This window comes from Euprymna scolopes, chromosome 37 (genome assembly GCF_053919585.1).
Source record: "Euprymna scolopes isolate OS-2025 chromosome 37, ASM5391958v1, whole genome shotgun sequence".
NCBI lineage: Eukaryota > Metazoa > Mollusca > Cephalopoda > Sepiida > Sepiolidae > Euprymna > Euprymna scolopes.
The window spans coordinates 74,701,005-74,720,947 of NC_136518.1; the positions used below are offsets into that span (position 1 = coordinate 74,701,005).

The 19,943-nt window shown below is 32.8% G+C and overlaps 1 protein-coding gene across 1 annotated transcript in view; it reads left to right on the forward strand.

Moving 5' to 3' along the window:
- Positions 1-19,723, forward strand: part of LOC145261227 (uncharacterized) — a 231,194-nt gene extending 211,471 nt beyond the window's left edge. The window contains exon 2 of the mRNA XM_080119590.1: positions 19,134-19,723. Within this exon, the coding sequence (XP_079975716.1) occupies positions 19,134-19,169 (36 nt within the window). The 3' untranslated portion in view covers positions 19,170-19,723. The remainder of the gene's footprint in view (positions 1-19,133) is intronic.
- The last annotated feature ends 220 nt before the right edge of the window (positions 19,724-19,943 follow it).

Consider the following 19,943-nt stretch of genomic DNA (forward strand, 5'->3'; position numbering starts at 1 on the left):
CGTGGAATATCTGCATGAATATAATTACATGTAATAATTAATTAAAGCTGATCATCCTATCGAAAATACTAATAGGGAATTAATTAAAATGAAGGTTTAAAAGAATATGCAAATTAGTTAGATCTTTTGCAAACGAATTATAGGAGTATAGATATATGTATATACACACATATATTTATATATATGCTAGCTGTACCCGGTCACACATTGCAGTAGCTCAGTTTGTTTAAATAGAAAACAAACAAACAAAAATAACAAAATGTAGTTTTTATAAGAAAATAATATGGTAGGCTTTTTTTTTTCTTTTTTATTTTAAAGAAAAATATCCTTATTTTTGCACCTGTTTTTTTACAGAAAATAGTTACTTTAAATGATGATAATGTTTGTAAACATTTTGCTTCCCCCTCGGTATTGTATCGAAATTCAGAAATTGAAAAAATGATGTTCAAGTGTAAGCAATAGTATCTTTTGAATAGCCAATTAGAATAGGCGGACTTCAGTAAGGGGGATATTATTATTTAGGAATAGGTAAATGCAAAGAATATGTTATGTCTATGTATCTAATAACCAATTAATGGCGGTGCAATCCCAGTATAGTAGGAAAATTTAGAAGTGGTCCCGGTATCAACTGGTAGCGGTGGAAGCACTTAATATTCAGAGAGAAAAATAGGAATGCCCTCCTGTGGACATGTTGCGATTGTGATGGTGTTGCTCGTCAGATGCAATGTAGCATTTTATTATCACAACTGAATGTGTCTGCAATGGTGTTTGAAAGCTACATAAGATAGTGGCTAATAACCTAGATGTAATCAACTTGTATGTGGCATCTGTTATTGCAAACCTAGGATACTTTGGTTCAAAGGGGAATTTCTGCAGTCATTTTATTATATATATGCGTTTTTCTTAAAAGAAATATACTCAATAAGGCTATCTTAAAATTGCAACATTTTATTAAGCTCAATAAAAATGGATTTACGCTTTCAGAGCATATGTAAGAAAAATATTAAAAAAATCGATTTTGGAATTAGATTCAAATTCTTTTGATACCGATTCTGATACTCCTCAAAATTCTGATTTTTTGAATTCCACATTCCAAGTGATTTAAGACGGAAAGGTAGAAACACACGCACACACCAGCTCACCATCTGGCGTTGTCCGGTTGTAAAATATACTAAAATATATTTTAATTTATGCAGTTTTAGTATTTATTATTATAGAGCCAATTCTTTATTGATATTGTACCCAATGTATAGTAGAGATTTAAAAAGTAAACAAAGAAAAAATGACTTGAGTGCGATCAGCTAGAATTGAAACCGAAACATATTGCTCTCCAGCGTTATTTGTTACTATCTGAGCTAAATCCATATGCATATCAAGACATTAAAAATAGCATTGTTAGACGTATAAATATATATTTGCACATACGTAGAGCTTACTAGGTCGAACTATGCCTGTAAATGTTTTTGTTTTTTTGCCAATTTTGACCCCCTTAGCAGCTACCCCCCCCCTCAGTATATCAACATATGAGAATTGTTCTCAACCACGACCATCTGTCTCTCGGTGGTGGTATCTCAACCCTCTACAGGATTGTTTCAAACTTTCTCTTTATCTTAAACTACAACTGAACGCTGCCATGTTGTTGGTGTTGCTATGGAAACTAACTTAAACTTAACGTACAAAACACGAGATTCTTTTATAGATCGGCTTTGATACAAGTTATTTTGTGTAAATAAATCCCAGGTGAATTCTTTTTTAATCCACTTGTTTGAAAAGATCTATACCAATAAACCACAGAATTATGGATTGATGGTCTCAATAGACAACAAAGTATCAAATATCTTCCTTTTTTCCTTTTTTTTTTTTTTCGTTTATATGTTTGCTTATGTTTCAAACATTTTTTTTTATTCTTTAAAAATATATTGTGTTTATTTATTTTCCTGTATGAAAGCGATTTCGTATGTCTGTCACTAATCTATTGATAAGATGATGACAGCTTATTTCCTCAAGTCGGTTCCCCTTCAGCTCAAAAAAGGCGAAAAAGAGGAAGTTCTTGCCTATTCCCTATCCTTTCTTTTCTACTTCTCCTCCCCTGCTTCCATTTTTTATTTATTTTTTTTTTTTTGCAACCCTCAATTCTTCCCCCTCCTCTAAAAAAACAAAACAAAAAACAAACAAACAACATAAACGTATCTCTTTCGCACTCTTGTTTGCTTTTTGTTTTTTTTTCATAGTGTTGGCAATATCTTTTGTAAAAATTTGTATCAGCCACGAATCTAATTTGTAGCTATTCACGTTTTTGGTATGTCCTTCAGTTGGAATGTCATTGTCAGAAATGAATCGTGAACGGCAGATTAAATTCTTTATATTCCGTTCGCTTTTCCAATCTTTTGTTCTTTCTTTGAGAACAAATCCTGAAAACCTCTGCTCTTTCTCTCCATCTCGGCTCTTTGTATTAACATTTTTTCTTCTTCTTTTTATGCAGGATGTATGATTTAAAAATGAAATTTATTTTTTGGGTCTTAACTTTTTTATTTTTAATATCCTACCAGAAATCATATTGTAAGCAATATTGTTTGGAGATTTCCAAATTCCATTGTTGGTGCTTTAAAGTGCACTTAGCGTGACGATTCTTTGCGGGGATGAAACGTGGACATCTCTGTGGAGCTTAATTCACACACACACACACACACACACGTGTGTGTAGATATGTATGTAGTCATCCACATACAGTACTGTGTCGCTGTTTCACAGCTCATCAGTGCAGCTAGACAAGCAACTACCTCAAGCCAGGATCGAAACCCGACCGTCCAAACGACAGTCGGAGCTTCAAACTGTTGTGCTATACGGCTGCTATTATGCGGGCAGTGAATTAACAATGTTTTTACATACTAGCAAGAGAAAAAAGAGGGTTTAATATGAATATCAATACACACACACACACACACACACACACAAAATTATAGTGGTATAGATATGGTATTCATCTTAGGTGGATTGAACCCGTTTCCTATGAAATAGGAAGTTTCATAGAAATACCATGTTCATAAGTGGTCCCCAACTGCATGTATATCCTAGTCCAAGGGAATAATAAAGTTAAGTTTTTGTAGTTCTTGCAGAGAGGTGTTGATCAACATCCTCCTACATACAGCGCCTGGTATTCCCAAATGGTCACCCATCTGGTACTGGCTCAGCCCAACGTTGCTTAATTTCGGTCATCTAACGAAAACCGGTGTGTCGGCATGATTATGCCATAATATATACGACATACATATGTATGATCCTAATTCTTTCTATTCATAATTATTTTATTTGTGTAATTATGTGTCTTATCTTAAATGCTCATCGTTGTTAAGACAAATTAATAATATTTGGATATAAATACATGCACAGAAATAGACACGCATATGTGCATCGTTAATACGATAAGTGATTCCTTTTGTTCCAATTGGCTTATCCGTCCTCGTCTACCCTCATCTCCATCATCATTATATAAAATGCAAATCTATCAAGAAGAAGAGGCGAATAAAATGATACATAAGCAGCTGTAAGAGTTTCTGATATGGATTTCATTCGATCCACTATAAGCATATCGATTATCTGTAATTGATTGATTCGCCCGTTTTTTTTTTTTTTTTTTTTTTTTTTCTCCTCTCTCGCTACACTCCCACCTCGACTTTCTTTTACAAAAACTGCTTGCTTAAAATAAACTACTTCATTCATTGTCGGCTGCCAGTTCATCAAAAGATGCTAAGATTCTAACCAAGTAAAGTGAGGGGAGGAAGAAATTTCTGTAGTAACTGTTTCACATATATACGATGATACATGCTGGGTATTTTTTTTTTTTTTTTTTTTTTTTTTTTTTTTGCTTCCAAAGTCAGCAGTCTAGACCATTTTTAAAATGACCTCTGCCTTGTTGACTGCGGTACGTTGCTGGTCCTGGGCATTTCTAGGAGGTCTACCATCTTTCTCTATTTGAGAAGGGGGTTAGTTTATTGCTAATCGCATGAAGCGCCCCTACTGAAGAATGCCGACGAGGTTGCGCAGACATTTTTTTTTTTTTTTTTTTTTTTGCAATAAAGAGTGCTCCTCTGGTGCGCTGGCACTTCAATCCCACTTTTCTACCTTTGTGTCACATCTTCCCACCATGGGGGAAAGGGGAGATAAATACATGGGATTTTTTTTATTAGATATGTATATGGTCTGGTAATTGTGATATGATAAAAGTTGGGAGTCAGCATGTTTTGCTAGAGTCTGTTTATTTTTTTATTTTATTTTTATATATTTTTTTAAACTCCACCTAAATTCCAGTAGTTTTGTGATTACAAGCAGGGCTCTGTGGGTTAGTCAGGTCAAATTTATTGTTGTAAGAGTTGAAACATACGAAAATTGTCAAACTCAAACAAAAAAATAAAGTGATATATGTTGGAGAAATTTCTCTGATGAAATCATAATTTTCTACTTTGACTCTATCTCACTTGTTAATTTTACGTTTCGGTCAATATAATCTTTTAACGTGTTCACGTGTATCTTTATTCATTTTTCGAACTCGGAAATCTGTACAGAATTTCCAACTGAATCCTTTATTTAATCCACCGTAATAGATCATTCTCATGCCCTCAGCCATAACCTGATAGAAGTATTAATTTTATATTCTTAGTTATTACAATCTCCTGTAAGGATTGAACATTCAACTCGTCACTTAAAATTAAATCCACGATTTTTAACCGTTGCACTCTGGATTGAAAAGATGCATCTGAAAAAAGGTCAGAGGTTACGTCGTATTGTAATAGGATATCCCATGTCCCCCTTTTCCTATGTAGACTCTATAGAGTGAACACTGCATCAGCTGATGGTTTTGCTTCTAGCATTAATAATATTTTACTAATGTCTGTTTTATTGTACTCTCTTTTGCAATAAACCTTTCTTCCTGTGTTTGCTGTTCTTTGCATTTGATATCAACATTGTCTATTGCATACCTTTTGTCAGCGCGCATCTTTAAAAGAAAAAAATGGAAACGAAATAACAACCCAGATGAGAAGTGTATTCTGAATAATCTAAAAACGATACATGATGAAAAAAATGATTAAGTGGTTGTTGGTCTGTTCTCCCCCCCCCCCGGGTGAAAAGAGGGTGGACCTGTAAATTAAGCCTTGCCCGTTGTCTGTCCGCACTTTTCCTAATAGCTATGCCTTGGAATTTTTTGAAATTTTGCACAAACATTAAACATGATATGAATAATAAAAAAAAAAGTAACAGAACAGATTTTCCGGGGAAAACTCAGTTGCCCCCCCCCCCTCCCCCCTAGAGGTGCCTTTCGGGTTAAAATGGCTAAAATTGACATTTTGTGCTTATTAAAAAAAATTGATGCGTTGGATTTTTATAAAACTTTCTGAAAAGTTGTAATTAACTTATTTCTCTATAATTTTGTTTGTCTATAATTCGCGATAACTCTTGGCTGTGCCCCAGGGGCTCTTTTAGGGCTAATAAAAACACTCCATTTTTGGGACTATTTTATTATATTTGTCCAAAATTTTCTGTGTATGTCTATTTATTAGCAGTTTTGCATGGTGCTGAACACAAATTTAAATATGTTAAGGCCTTGGGGACTTTTAGGGCTAAATGTGTGTATGTATGTGGGGGTAGGAGAGGTGGACAAATGATGGACTTAGTCATTTCTTTTTTTTGCATGGTGCAGAACTCAAATTTACATATATTAAGGCTTAAAACAGAACCGTTTGTTCATTTTTCACCAGGATTCGACGTCCCCTGGGGAATTTTGGGGCTAAATGTGTTGGTAGGAGAGGGGCAAATGCTGAACTTAGTAATTTTTTTATGCCTCATTCACTGTGCACTCAGGGGGGACTATGCATGCTCCACTTGTTGTCTTTAAAGATAACCACCTATCTACATAATAGTTGGCCCTGGTGATTAATTTCATGTTTGTACTATGTTATCACCCTTCACCCATTTAATAAAAAAAAAAACAATAGGATTGTTGAAGATGCAATGCAAAAAAGAAAAAAAACAATTTTGTAAAAATCCATCTGACATTGGTGTTATCTAACAGAACTTCAACTAAAAATTCTTTGCCTTCAGGCTAGAATCAAAGTGCAGTATCTGTTATATCCAAAAATGATGCAATAATATGAAGTCTGTTTTTCTACCGAAGGTTTGTAAAATTGAAATGTTACGCAGGTCATTGGAAAAGTAAAGTCTTCTATATTTTTTTTTAACTCTAAAAGCTGAAAAACTACAAAGATGAGTCATACCATTGAAACGAACCTTTTCTGCTTCAGAATTTATTTTTCTACTATAGTTACCACCATTCTCAATGCACTTTTGCCAGCAATTCAATGACTTGTCTCTTCTGATAAAATCTCCCACCGTCAATATCTGCAATAGAGAATTAAAACTTTCAGGTCATGAACGCAGAAGTTCCTTAATCATAATGCAATTTGCAATCCCCTTTGATCTATTTTGGGGGAATAAAAAATAGGAGGTATTACTTTTGGAACGTCCCTCATACAAAATTCTAAAAAAAAAAAAAAAAAAAAAAAAAAATTCGAATCATTTGAAGCCCCTAGCGCCGCTCTACGACTTTTAGTTTTGGAAGAGATAGAGTTTGAAAATATGGAGACACAGACAGACAGATAGACAGACATAGTGAATTTTATAGATAACATTTTGTTTTGAATTTTTTTTAACTAGCTTTTCAAGTACATACATTCATGATTATAAACAATGTAGATGGAGCTGAATCAGTAATCCAACAAATCCCTTTTCTTTATAGGCATAAGCTGTATATACCCGGTGTTGCCCTGTCAAAACAACGCAGGGCAAAAGGTTTAGTCATATATTATTAAAGATACACCGAATATCCTAATTTATGAAAAGTGACCATATGTTGGATTTAGGGAAGCGTAAAACAGATCGATTTTGGTCTATGAAAATCAAACGCAGAGTAATTTTCATAGCTTAACAGGGAAATAACTCTCATAGCTTTAATAAGCTTACTTGCGGTTCTAAACGAAATCGTTGTCAGCTATTAATAAACTAAATTAAATATAAATGAAATAAATCAACTTGAAATATTTCTAAATAGAACAATTAAAACGATTCTATTACAGCAGATAATTAATAACATCGAGCTAATTATTATGATTTTCTTTAATGTAATAGGCAAATGAGGTTACTCATTGAATATAGATTTCTTCTAAATACATAGTTTATATAGTGATCATGCTGGAAGAAAAGTGTACATAAGTCAGTTTTCAGTATGAAAATTTATTTTTGAAACCGTGTACCTTTTGTACATATTGTGAGCAAATAAACAAACAGGCAGGAATACGACTTTATTATAATAATAATCTGTATTTATAAAAGTGATAATGTGTGTGTGTGTGTGTGTGTGTGTGAGGACAATTCTTAACCTATATGCTCAACGAATTTTTGATCTACTAACTTGAAATTTCGTATATATGTTATTCAGACATGTGGAAAGTTTTTTTTAAATCGTTTTCACCCGGAAAAAGGGGCAGATAAAGTGTCAAAATTGAAAAATTGGTAGGGGGCGGGCTCCTCGGATTTTTATGTTTGTTATTTCACTAATGCTCAAGCGTGAATCGTTCACATGACAGATTCATTATGTTAAGATTAAGCAGGGTTAAAGATACTTTTTAAAGATCATGTCACGCTGGCCCAATTAATAGTTATCTTACTTAACTCACCGTTTTTAGGTTTTGGTTTCGATCTCAGCTTGAGTATTTTTATTATTTACTCACAAAAACTGAACTGTTTAGAAAAAAATATAATACTCGCATGCACATATCTCGGTTTCTTTCCGTTTTTATTCCATTTTTTTTTTTTTAACAAATTTAACGTTACGTTTAATACCTACTGTATTTGTTATAATAAATAAGAATTCTGCATGAATTAAAGTATAATATTTATGCATATTTTACGACTGGGCAACGTCAGAGTGCCTGCTAGTATAGTAATGTGTCTTATCTTAACATAAATGCTAAGATTTATCACATTGTTTATTGCTGTTGCATACAGGGATGAGTATCGTAAAATTCCCAAATATCAGACTGACTATTTATTTTAAAGTCTTCCAATATGCAATAATAATAAGCGTCAAAATAATAATAATAATAATAATAATAATAATAATAATAATAACAAAAAAAAAAACTACTCCAACGTCTGACATTCTTATATGTCCGATTCCGACTCTTTCCAAAACCTCTGACTCCGCCACCCTGGTTTATATAATTAGATACAGATCAAGAGAGTGGAGTATCTTTCAATTTGTTTGGAGACCACCACCCCCTATAAAGCTGTAATACTTCACCCCACACACACACTCATCAGTACTCAGAGTGCTTTTTTTTTTTTTTTTTTTTTTTTTTAGTATGACTCTCAATTTAATCACTCTAATGTATAATCTATTACATGCTGACTATATTTTCCCTATCAAGAGACGAGATTAACGAAGATGACAGCTCCACCCCAACCCAACTTTCAGTCACAGGAAGAGGTGATATAATTGCGCAGAACGCTGGTGAATATTATTCCATAGACACTCCCTAACCCCTTTCTTCTTTCCTCTTAAAAACCCAGCTTCGAATCCAGGATTTTTCCTTTCACTCTTTCCTGCACGTCTCTCCCCTTACTGCCACCCGAACGTTACAACAGCGTGTTCAATATCCGACACTTTTGTTTGAGCAGCATTAAAGAGATTTAGCAGCAAGATCAGTTGCTTGGCAACAGAAAGCGGGTGTCAAAAAAAAAAAGGGGGGGGGGAGATCTTATTTACACTAAACAAGATCTTCCACAGCTTCCAAGAGAGAACCAACAAAAGATGACAGACGCACAAGAGTTTTGGCCTTTTCATTATTATTGTTCTCTTCTGCATCTTTTTTTATTTGCTTCGCGATTATATATCTTTGAGTTTATTTGGTTTCACCTTTCATCAAATAGTTGATACTACGAGAGTGCACACGCATGCATTTATAGTTTCGTTTTATTTAGTAGCACAACTGAACCATAGTACTTGATTTCTAAGTTTAATAGTCGATTCAAACGAAAAATAACTTTAAAACCTTCAACATTAATTTTTCACAAATGTAGCAATATTCAGAATTTGAAATGTAATGTGAACAAGCATCTTGTTGCACAACTTCCCCATAGAGAAAAGCTGTAAATGTGACCTCTAATCACAGTATCTTCTACCATCTCAATGGTAATATACCTTGCTTCGGGTGAATAAAATAATTTTTAAAAAATGTGTGTGTGTGCGCGTGTATATATATATATATATATATATATATATATATATATATATATATATATATATATATATATATATATATATATATATATATATATATATATATATATATACATACTTTCACTACACCGATGAAGACTGAAGGTCGGTCGAAAATATGTACCTGTAAAAAAAGTTTTTAATTTTTTTTCATAATATTTTGTATTCCTGCACGTCACTAATTGAAAACGAATAAAGAAAAGTTATAAGCTTTTATACTTTTTCGTATTCTTTTTTATACATTTGCATTCATATATATATATATATATATATATATATATATATATATATATATATATATATATATATATATATAAATTATTCTTTTATACCTACTTATGGCTGGACACAAGAGATCCCTCCTTTGTACCATCAAAGAAAGACGGCTCAAATTTTTCAGCCATATAATCAGGGTTGACGAACTAGAGAAACTGTTATGGAGTGGCAAAATATGCGGAAACAAGAGCAGAGAAAGACAACACACAAAATTCACAGACAGTTTTAAACAAATTTGCAACGAATGAAGAGAGCACCAAAAATGAGCTCATGAGAAAGAACAGGGAAGAATGAAAAGTCATGATCATCGATGTCTGTAAGACCAGACCGGACACTTGAAGAAGATGCTTACAGACACTAGTGTTTCATGCTTAGGCAATCATCAGTGTTACAATGGTTAATCGTGTGTGTGTATGGGTATACATACACACACAAACAGCCATTATAATCTGTACTAATAGAAAATTGTATTTGATCCAATCCATATGAAAATTGGAAGGAGTACAAAAAAAATAAATAAATAAATAAAATAAAAATTTTACTAACTTAATAAAAGAATTGAAAGTATCTCAATTATAAAAAACAAATTGTAATCCTTGGGTTTAACTACTTTACTACAGCAAAGAATGGGGGGGGGGCTTAATTATGATTCCTTCAAAATAATCGATTGGATTTCTATAACATGAAAATTAACTTCTCAAAATCGAACTAGATAAAACCTTGCGTTCAGAAAGGATTCGATATCCTTTCAGATAGAGCTTTACAGCAATAACGTTATTTATCTTTGCGCTTTTACTACAGTTCTCTGGATCAGCTAATTATCCGAAGTGTATTAATAAAATCTTGAATTTAGATTTATATTCAAGTACGTAACGTGTGTGTGTGTGTGTGTGTGTGTGTGTGTGAGAGAGAGAGAAAGAGAGAGCAAGAGTTCAAGAACACACATTGGAGACTACAAAACGAAATCAGCGATGGAGATAATTCAAGACTACCTCTAAATATAGATTCCTGTAAGTATTTAGACATACACCTGTGTGTGTGTGTATCTATATATATATATATATATATATATATATATATATATATATATATATATATAATGAGAGAGAATCTAATTGGAGCTTATCCAATTTCAAAAGCAAACTACAGGCAGTTGATATTTTCTCTAGGCCATCATCATGGTAATTCTGAAGATAGGGAAGTCTGCTTAAGAAAAGAAAGCAGCATCAAAGTCCAGTTGTTTTTTATGAAACTGATACTCTTTAAAAAGCAGGGTATTGTAAAGGCACAGAAAAAAGACAAAGTACAAAAAAATAAATAATAACAATTAGTGTGTTTGGGGGGTATTTCTTTCATTCTGAAAGACAAAAAAAAAAAAAAAAACCTCCATCAATAAGTTGTTTGTCGATTTTTTTTCATTTTCCTCCAAGATAATTGCTGTATGTTTAGTCATCTAAAATTACGAAACTCTTAGCTTTCAGATGAAGTTAAATCGCTAATAATTTAACAAGGAAAACTTTGATAAATAATGCTATGTAGTTGGAACTACAGTTATTATTGCATGCCGACAGCCGAAGCGTTGTTCTTTTACCACTAATAATAACGTACGTATCAATTTATAAAGTTGGCTCATTTATCACACTGACAGTGAAATTAAAATTCACATTAAAAATAGAATAACTTTATAATTTCTAATACATTGACCAAGTTTTTGTGATTAACCTACAAAGGTTAACTAATTTGCATATTGCTTTGCAAAAGGTTATTTCGTTAATTCATTATTTGCTATCGTTTTTCTAATTCAGTGATTTTTTTTTTTCATTTTATTATAACACAATATTCTATTTCTTGCATCACGAATAGAAACTTAGCATTTTGGGTTAAAAATATATTTCCAATGTTTTCCAGTTCTAAACTAAATATTTAAAACAAAGCTTCTCCCCAACTTTAACCACTCACATACACCAGAGTGAAGCAAACAAGTCAAATGAATATACCCCTTTCCCATTAATTTCATTCCAAAATTAAATTCCACCATAATGCATTTCGGTTGATTCACAAACAAATCAGCAATTTCATTCTATTGTTACATTTTAAATAAAATACAAACAAGCCAATGAGTATCAATACCTCTTAACTAAAAAATAATGTCAAAATAATCTCCCTCTGACCGTGACTGGGAGCTGCTTGGAAATTTAATATTCCCTAGAAATTTTCTTTTTCAGCTTGCCCAGGATGAATGCCGGGACAAAACACTATCATGATGTGATGTCACTTGAACATTTTTTTTTAATGTATTTAAACCATTTTATGTTGTTCCTATTTACAATGTCTCTCCACAGGACAGAGTAAGACACCAGGATCGTTTTTTAACGTGGAGAAAGGAAGAAAAATTTAAAATTGTCTCAATCGTGAAGGATTTCTGCTCTATTAACTGGGAACAAAGAATTGAAATGTAGCATCAGAACAGATAGTACACTTTGATCTTGTTTCTATTAAAGATAGTGTTGCTGTGTGTTTTCACTGCCTTTCTCACCAGGTACCAATTAGTGCCTAGTAGTAGTATCACTTGGATAAGGTGCACCATTCCCCGTAAAAGCTAATGTGGGTTATCCATACCAAGATCTTATTTGGACCGTGAATACGAAATGTGATTTTGAATATTTAGTCAGGGTTTACTTCTTGAGAAAAGTATCCTCATGCAAGGTTGTCCTGACTAACTCAGAGAGACCTTAGACACTAGAGGACAGTGTCTAGTAGGCATTCAAGTTCTCTCTAACAGACTGCACAGTGCTGTAACTTATAAATCCTTATCTGATAATACAGACCGTGTGACCTATTTACATTAAGATAAAAATATTTATTCTTGACACATTGATGTAAATCCAGCTCAGATTTTTTAATATTCTTTCTTTTTATTCATAGCAAAGAAGCTGACTGACTTGAGCTTATTTTCTATTAAAGCATACACTGCCTTCTGATGTAATCATGTAAGATTAGCTCCAATCTAGCTAGACCAGCTTGATTTCCCTAAGTATGCATAACTTGGATTGCTTGATTTGGGTCGCTGAGTGAATGGCCTATACATGCAAAGTTGACCTGGATTAAGGTCACTCTTGTGTCGGAAAGAAATGATCAGCCCCCCCCTTCCCCCGGAAGGAGTCACCACTTATCAAGGGCCAGGGGCCACTCGAGGATAAGAGTTAATGAGTGTTCAGTGGTCAAAGGGAACATGCCGTAGTAATCGTTAGTAGTAGAAACTTGGTAAATTGGATAACTTAAGGGGATGGCTCATCAAGAATTTGTTCACATTAGACTTGAAGACAACCATATTGCAGTCAATTGGAAAGCAGGAAAACGGAACAGAGTTCCACAGACATGCAAATTATTTTATATGAAGCAATCGTTAGAATGTTCTTGCATTGAAGTTAATTCTTACGTGTGTCACTAAACCATAATGAATCCTCATAAAATCTTCTGTCAGCTAAAAATGTTTTAAACTCTATCCATTGTAGAATTTGGATCATTTCGAAATACCAGAACCTTAACTATTTTTAGAAATGGAAAATATTGCAAATAATAAATTATCAACAAATAAGACAGAGGCCATGACTGGAAACCGAAACCTTAAGAGCTTTATTCTGAGGTTTTACTACTTGGACTTATAAATAGAGCTTAAAACATTACCATAACAAAATAATTATAGTTTGGATGTGATGTCATAGATTTAGGATTTATGTCATGTTTCAAAACATAAATGCAAACATAAGTGATCATGAAAAAATAATAAAGAAATGGTTTGGCAAACATTATCAATAGCATTGGAAATTATTTTATTATTAATAACTCCTAACAATTTATTTAGCTTTAACTACATAGTGGTGTTTAATACATATATAAGAATATGGGTCTATTCGATGTATTCAATGCCTCCGTTCAGTTTTGAAAGACAGAGGAAGCTGCATGTGTAATTGTGGGGCAATGGTTTCATTATCTCGAATTACACTTCTGAATTGGCACTTCTTGAGTCCAGTGGCAAGGAGAAGTCCAGGACGACTGGAAACAATGTCGAGATAAGCAGAGAACACATATAGCACCTGGAAGTCCCAAACGGTCACCCATTTAGTACTGATCAAGTTCAACTGTGGTGATCCAACAGGACCCGGTATGTGAACGTGATTATGCCCTACTATGGGTTTATAGTCCAAATTTAAAATTTCGGTATTGATTTAGAAATGCTAAAAATACAACACATCCAAATCTTTGTCATTATTAGATGATTGTTTATATTGTTTTATTTTTTTTAATCATATATCACATTTTTTGATTGCATTCTGGAATTTTTGTTCACAAAAAGAAGTTCAAAACATACCTGACCCCTTAAAAACATCAAAACGCTATAAATCATAGATCATGAATTATTACCGGAAGCTGATTTCTTACTTTTTAAAAATTCTAGCAGTTTGAGTTGAGTGCAGGTTTTTCTTTATCTTCTTTTCTTCTCCTTCTTCCTTCGTCTGTGTCATTTTCTTCCTCTTCTTCATTCTTTTCTTCTGCTTCTTTGTCCTTTTTTATTCTTCATCCTTTTTTCGTTCTTTGTCTTTCTTTTTTTCTCGTTGCTCGTCCTTTTTTTTTTTCGTCTTTTCTCTCGTTCTTTTTTTTTTTTTTTTCGTTCTTGGTCCTTTTTTTCTCGTATTCTATCCTTCTTTTTTCTCGTTCTTTGTCCTTTTTTCTTTTTCTTCATCTTATATAACTATTGCTCTGATTCTCGTTTTTTTTCTTTCTTTTGTAAATTTGATATTAAAAAAAATCAATCAATCGCATTAAATGCCCCGTTTTCCACTCAGTTGTGTAACAGTTGTTTTACGGCAGAAAACACACGGCCTCTCCTTTTAATAAATCAACTTTAGTGTGTTATCTTTTCATGTGAACAATCAATATTCCATTTTGCTCTAACCTTTTTCTGCCTTTCGTGTTTTTTTGCTCAATAGAATGAACATTTATGTTATTTTCTTAAAAAATTTTTTTTTTATTTAATATGTAAATTCTTAATAGGAAAAATAGTTAATAAAAGCCGAGATTTCATTTTATGACTATATGATCGTGAAGATTGTCCTTCATACATTCTTGGGTATCTTGAGGTTTGTGAGCGTTGAGGTCTTTTATTATTTGCTCATTCTGGCCGTTGTGAAAGAACGCTTTTAAATCTATTCAATATAGCCACAAGCATTAACTATTGATCAACATTCTCACAATAACAAATGGTCACAGAAGGTCACCATAATCGAGATAATGTTTGAGATTAATAAAAACCACTTGCGACTCACATCTGAACACTTCTGATTCTGGATTGAGGCAATTCTTCACGAACTTATAGGTTGTTATATGAAACACACACACACACACACACACACACGAGAGAGAAAATATCCTTATGGCAAGTTAGCTACGTGTACGGCACACTCACGTTGACACACCGGTTCTTGCCAGATCGCTGAAGTTAAGCAACGTTGAGCCTGGCCAGTACCAGATGGGTGACCATTTGGGAAGGTTGGACGTGGGGCCAGCACCCTCACCCTGTAAAATGAACGTAGCGAAGAAGTCTCACCAAAGAAGATCAGATAATAAACATGAATTTATAAGACCAAAAAATTCAACCTTGACCGCCATTTGGCGCCTGTTGCGCAGTTGATAGAGACGTTGAATCTCTACGGTTCCAGGTGAGAATTGTCTGAAGATAGTGGTTTCCATCCTACCCAAAGCCGGCCAGAGACTTACTTGGCCAAAACGTGGTGAGACGACAACTACTGAAGGCAGTAATTCCAGTGAATACAGTCAGGAGATTCAAAGTTTCTATCCGTCGTGGTTACCACCTGAAGAAGTCCAGAGGAATAGTTGGCCGAAACGTTGTGAAACAACTAATAAAAGATGAGATAATTGTCCACAATAAATAAAATTAACCTTATTGTATATTTGATTCTTTGTTGAGACTTGCTTTTATTAAAATAATGCTGCAGTTCTTTTTTGTGCCGATTTGTAAACCCATCATTTTTCCATACAATTTATTAATTCATTTATTTATTGTTAGTGTTGGTGCTATTATTATTGCTGTTGTAGTGATTTGTGTCTTTCCTGTTAGACTTGATTATTTATGTTTTCAATAAAAACTATATATATATATTTTTCCCCCTCTTAGCTTTCCTTTTTTATTTGTTTAATGTATTGTCTGGACAGATGCCAATTCTCCAAGTCTTTGATAAATTTACAGGCAGAGGTGAATTAGTCTCAACATCATCTTTTTTTTTTTTTTTATTCCTTTATTTTTAATTCCTTTGTTTAATTTCTAGGAATGTCTGGGTTAGGATGGGGTTGATGTAGACATGTAAGAATTCTTTTTAACATATTCAATTTGTTCAATTAAACAAGTCTCTAGCATTCTTTGTAGATTCTATCTATTCAACATGGCTGATTTGTTGTACATTTTTTATCTTTCACCCCCTTACCTCACATCCGTATGTTATCTCTTTTTCCTACCGCCACATCCTTTTCCTCTTACTGCTATTTTAAATGAATGCGTTTTTATTTTTTATTCTTTTTCCCCATTGAAAGGAATGATAGAAATGCAGAATGGGAGAATTATTTATTATGGTTATTGATAATTGTCTTTGACAGATAGCAAAAACAGAAAATAGAGAAAGACGAAACACATTTTATGATAATTGATTTAAGTTTATTTTGTTTTTTTTATTTCTATTATCTTGATTAATAAAATATATTTTATTATTGATAATTATTATTATCATTGTTGATAATTATCATTATTGGTAAACATAATTATCATTATTACTCGTGAAAATATGAATGAAATATTCGTATTTATTTGTTTATGATGCAAGAAATTTGATTTAAAAAGGCAATAATTGAAAACACTTTCACTCATATTCACATACTCTCACTCATGTACATTTGCTCGCATACACTCACTTGCATGCACTCATTTTTGCACACTTGCTTGCATACAGTCACTTTTGCACACTGACTTGCATACATGCGTTCGTGTACACTGATTGGATACACGCGTTTGTGTACACTGATTGGATACACGCGTTTGTGTACACTGATTGGATACACGCGTTTGTGTACACTGATTGGATACACGCATTTGTGTACACTGATTGGATACACGCGTTTGTGTACACTGACTTGCATACACGCGTTTGTGTACACTGACTTGCATACACGCGTTTGTGTACACTGACTTGCATACACGCGTTTGTGTACACTGACTTGCATACACGCGTTTGTGTACACTGACTTGCATACATGCGTTCGTGTACACTGACTTGCATACACGCGTTCGTGTACACTGATTGGATACACGCGTTTGTGTACACTGACTTGCATACACGCGTTTGTGTACACTGACTTGCATACACGCGTTTGTGTACACTGACTTGCATACACGCGTTTGTGTACACTGACTTGCATACACGCGTTTGTGTACACTGACTTGCATACACGCGTTTGTGTACACTGACTTGCATACACGCGTTTGTGTACACTGACTTGCATACACGCGTTTGTGTACACTGACTTGCATATATGCGCTCATGTATGTACACTCATTTGTGTACACTTACATACACTCACTATTGTACACTCACTTACATACACTCACTATTGTACACTCACTTACATACTCTCACTATTGTACACTTACTTACATACTCTCACTATTGTACACTTGCTCGAACACACTCGTGTACACTCCCTTGCATGCACTCACATACACTCATTTGCAAATGCTCACTTGCATACACTCAGAAGCTTGCTTGATTAGTGTCTAATGACTACAGATCAGATTTAGTGCAAATCTGAAAAATGTTTAAATGGGAGGTTGTTTTCGTATTATGCTTCCTAAAATTTTTTTAAAAATTACTAGTAAGAAACCTAAATTTGGAGAATATTTGTTAAAATTACACACAAGTCAGATGTATCTGAATTTTTATGAAGGGCTTCAAGTCCCTATTCTCTTTTGTCTAAAACTAAATTAATCAAAATATAACCCACATTACCAACCCTTATACCTGTTCCTAGATTCATAATGATCGGTTAATTTAGAAATGAATCCTATGCATACAAATAAAGGTATACCCACACACATACCCACACATGTATGCATACAAGTTGAGTTTTTACTCACACTAACATGGATATTAAAAACTACTTTTTTTATTTCAAAATTATTAAAACGAACTTCTTAATATATTCGTTCATGGATAGTAAGTGAGTAAATAAAAGTTAATTAATTTGCAAATTCTTTGATTAATTATTCATTTTTTTATGGTTTCTCATTGTATGATTGATTTCATTTAACTATTATGCTCAATTCTGCATGAATATTTTCTACATTATGCATAATTACATAGCATTTAGGATAAAAATGTTTTAGAAAACACACATACACACACACACACACACACACACACACACACATATATATATATATATATATATATATATATATATATATATATATATATATATATAGCGACATTGTTTTTGTTTGTGTCTACAAAAATTCCTCTGTAAATTTTTGGTCTACAGACTTGAAACAATATATAGGGTATTTGGACCTGTCAGAAACTTTTATTTTATTTATTTTTTTTTTAGCTGGTGAAATAGCTGCTAAGGAGGCATAAATTGAGAAACAAAAATTGACCTTGGCATGGATAAATCGTCTATACTTAATTAGCAGTTACAGATTAAACAACGTTATTAATTGCAGTTTTTTATACGTATGAATTTAGATCATACACTAAATGGAGAGCTATATGTTTTGGTTTCGATTCTAGCAGATGGTACCCAAGTCGTGTTTTTTTTTTTTTTTTTTTTTTTTTAAACTTTTGTAATCACTACTATATATTCAATACAATATGAATAATCGATGGAGGATTGGCTCTGTAATAATTCATGCAAAATCTGCATGCATTAAAATATATTTTACGACCGGGCAATGCTGGCCAACTTGCGAGCAATATATATAAAATGATTTTCAATTAATTCATAGCTTCTTTATAATATTCAGTTGCTAATATCTGTCCTAATGAGAAGAGTGCATTTTGAAATTCTGTGGATTAAGGAAATTTCAATCTATCTTATTTGAGTATCCTACCTATCTCAATATATATATATCTCAATATATATATATATATATATATATATATATATATATATATATATATCAATATGTATATATATCTCAATATGTATATGAAAGTATGTGCTATACCCTGTCCTCATTCTCCATTAATCAACGTTTGTTTATCTTTTGCAAATTCATGATGTCTTAATAAAACACGTTTCCTTTCAATCATGTGCACCATCATTTATTTTCTTTAATTTGAGATTTGTTTTTAAACTGCATATAATTGGAATGGATTTATTATTAATGCTTGTGTCTTTCTGCGTTCACCTGTCTTTGTCAGTACTTGTCAATTAACAGCTTTCTTCTTTTCTTTTGCAGGTAAGTCTACAAGTGTACGAGTTGTGTGATTGCTGATAGACACTCCTTTCATCTCGAGATTTTGGAGAGATATTAATCATGACAGTTGTTTCTGTATGGCAATTAAAAACAACAGATACGAAATGAAAACCTACCAAAATGTTCATGCTTACAAGGTAAGTAGGTGCGAGTGAAATATAAACGATGCTGCTGCGTTTTGCTGTCAGCTACAAAAGTATTTTGGAAGCTGCAAGTTTTAAATAATACCCAGCGGCATCAGGTGCTTTGTAGCTTGTGTTTTTGATAGAAATGCATCTGACAAAAGATACAACTTGTCAAACAGATCTGTGAATTTTTCAAACTATCGGTTCTTGACCTTCTGGTTAGATCATTTACTAACTGCCAGTTCGAACTAGATGATTATACAGAATTAAAATCACCAGCAGAAACTAAACATGATTTCTAATCTTAAGGTATTCAGTGAAGTATTTACATTTGCGGTAGAATTTTCTGATTCCATTGAGCTAAGTATATAATTTATTTTATTTTGAGTTTCTATGGTGTCTGACTTTTCCGTATGTCATGAAATGATTTCAACCCTTTACCCAAAATATTAAAATGGCTGACTTGTTTATGAAGATACCAAAATTTATTACGATGGATGGATTAAAAAAAACAAACAAACGTATTTTTGGTATTTTACAGTATTAAATATATATATATATATATATATATATATATATATATATAAGAAAATTTTAGTAATTAATGTTTTAATAATAAAAAATATGTAACTTACATAGAGGTGAAAAACATTGATTTATAGAAATA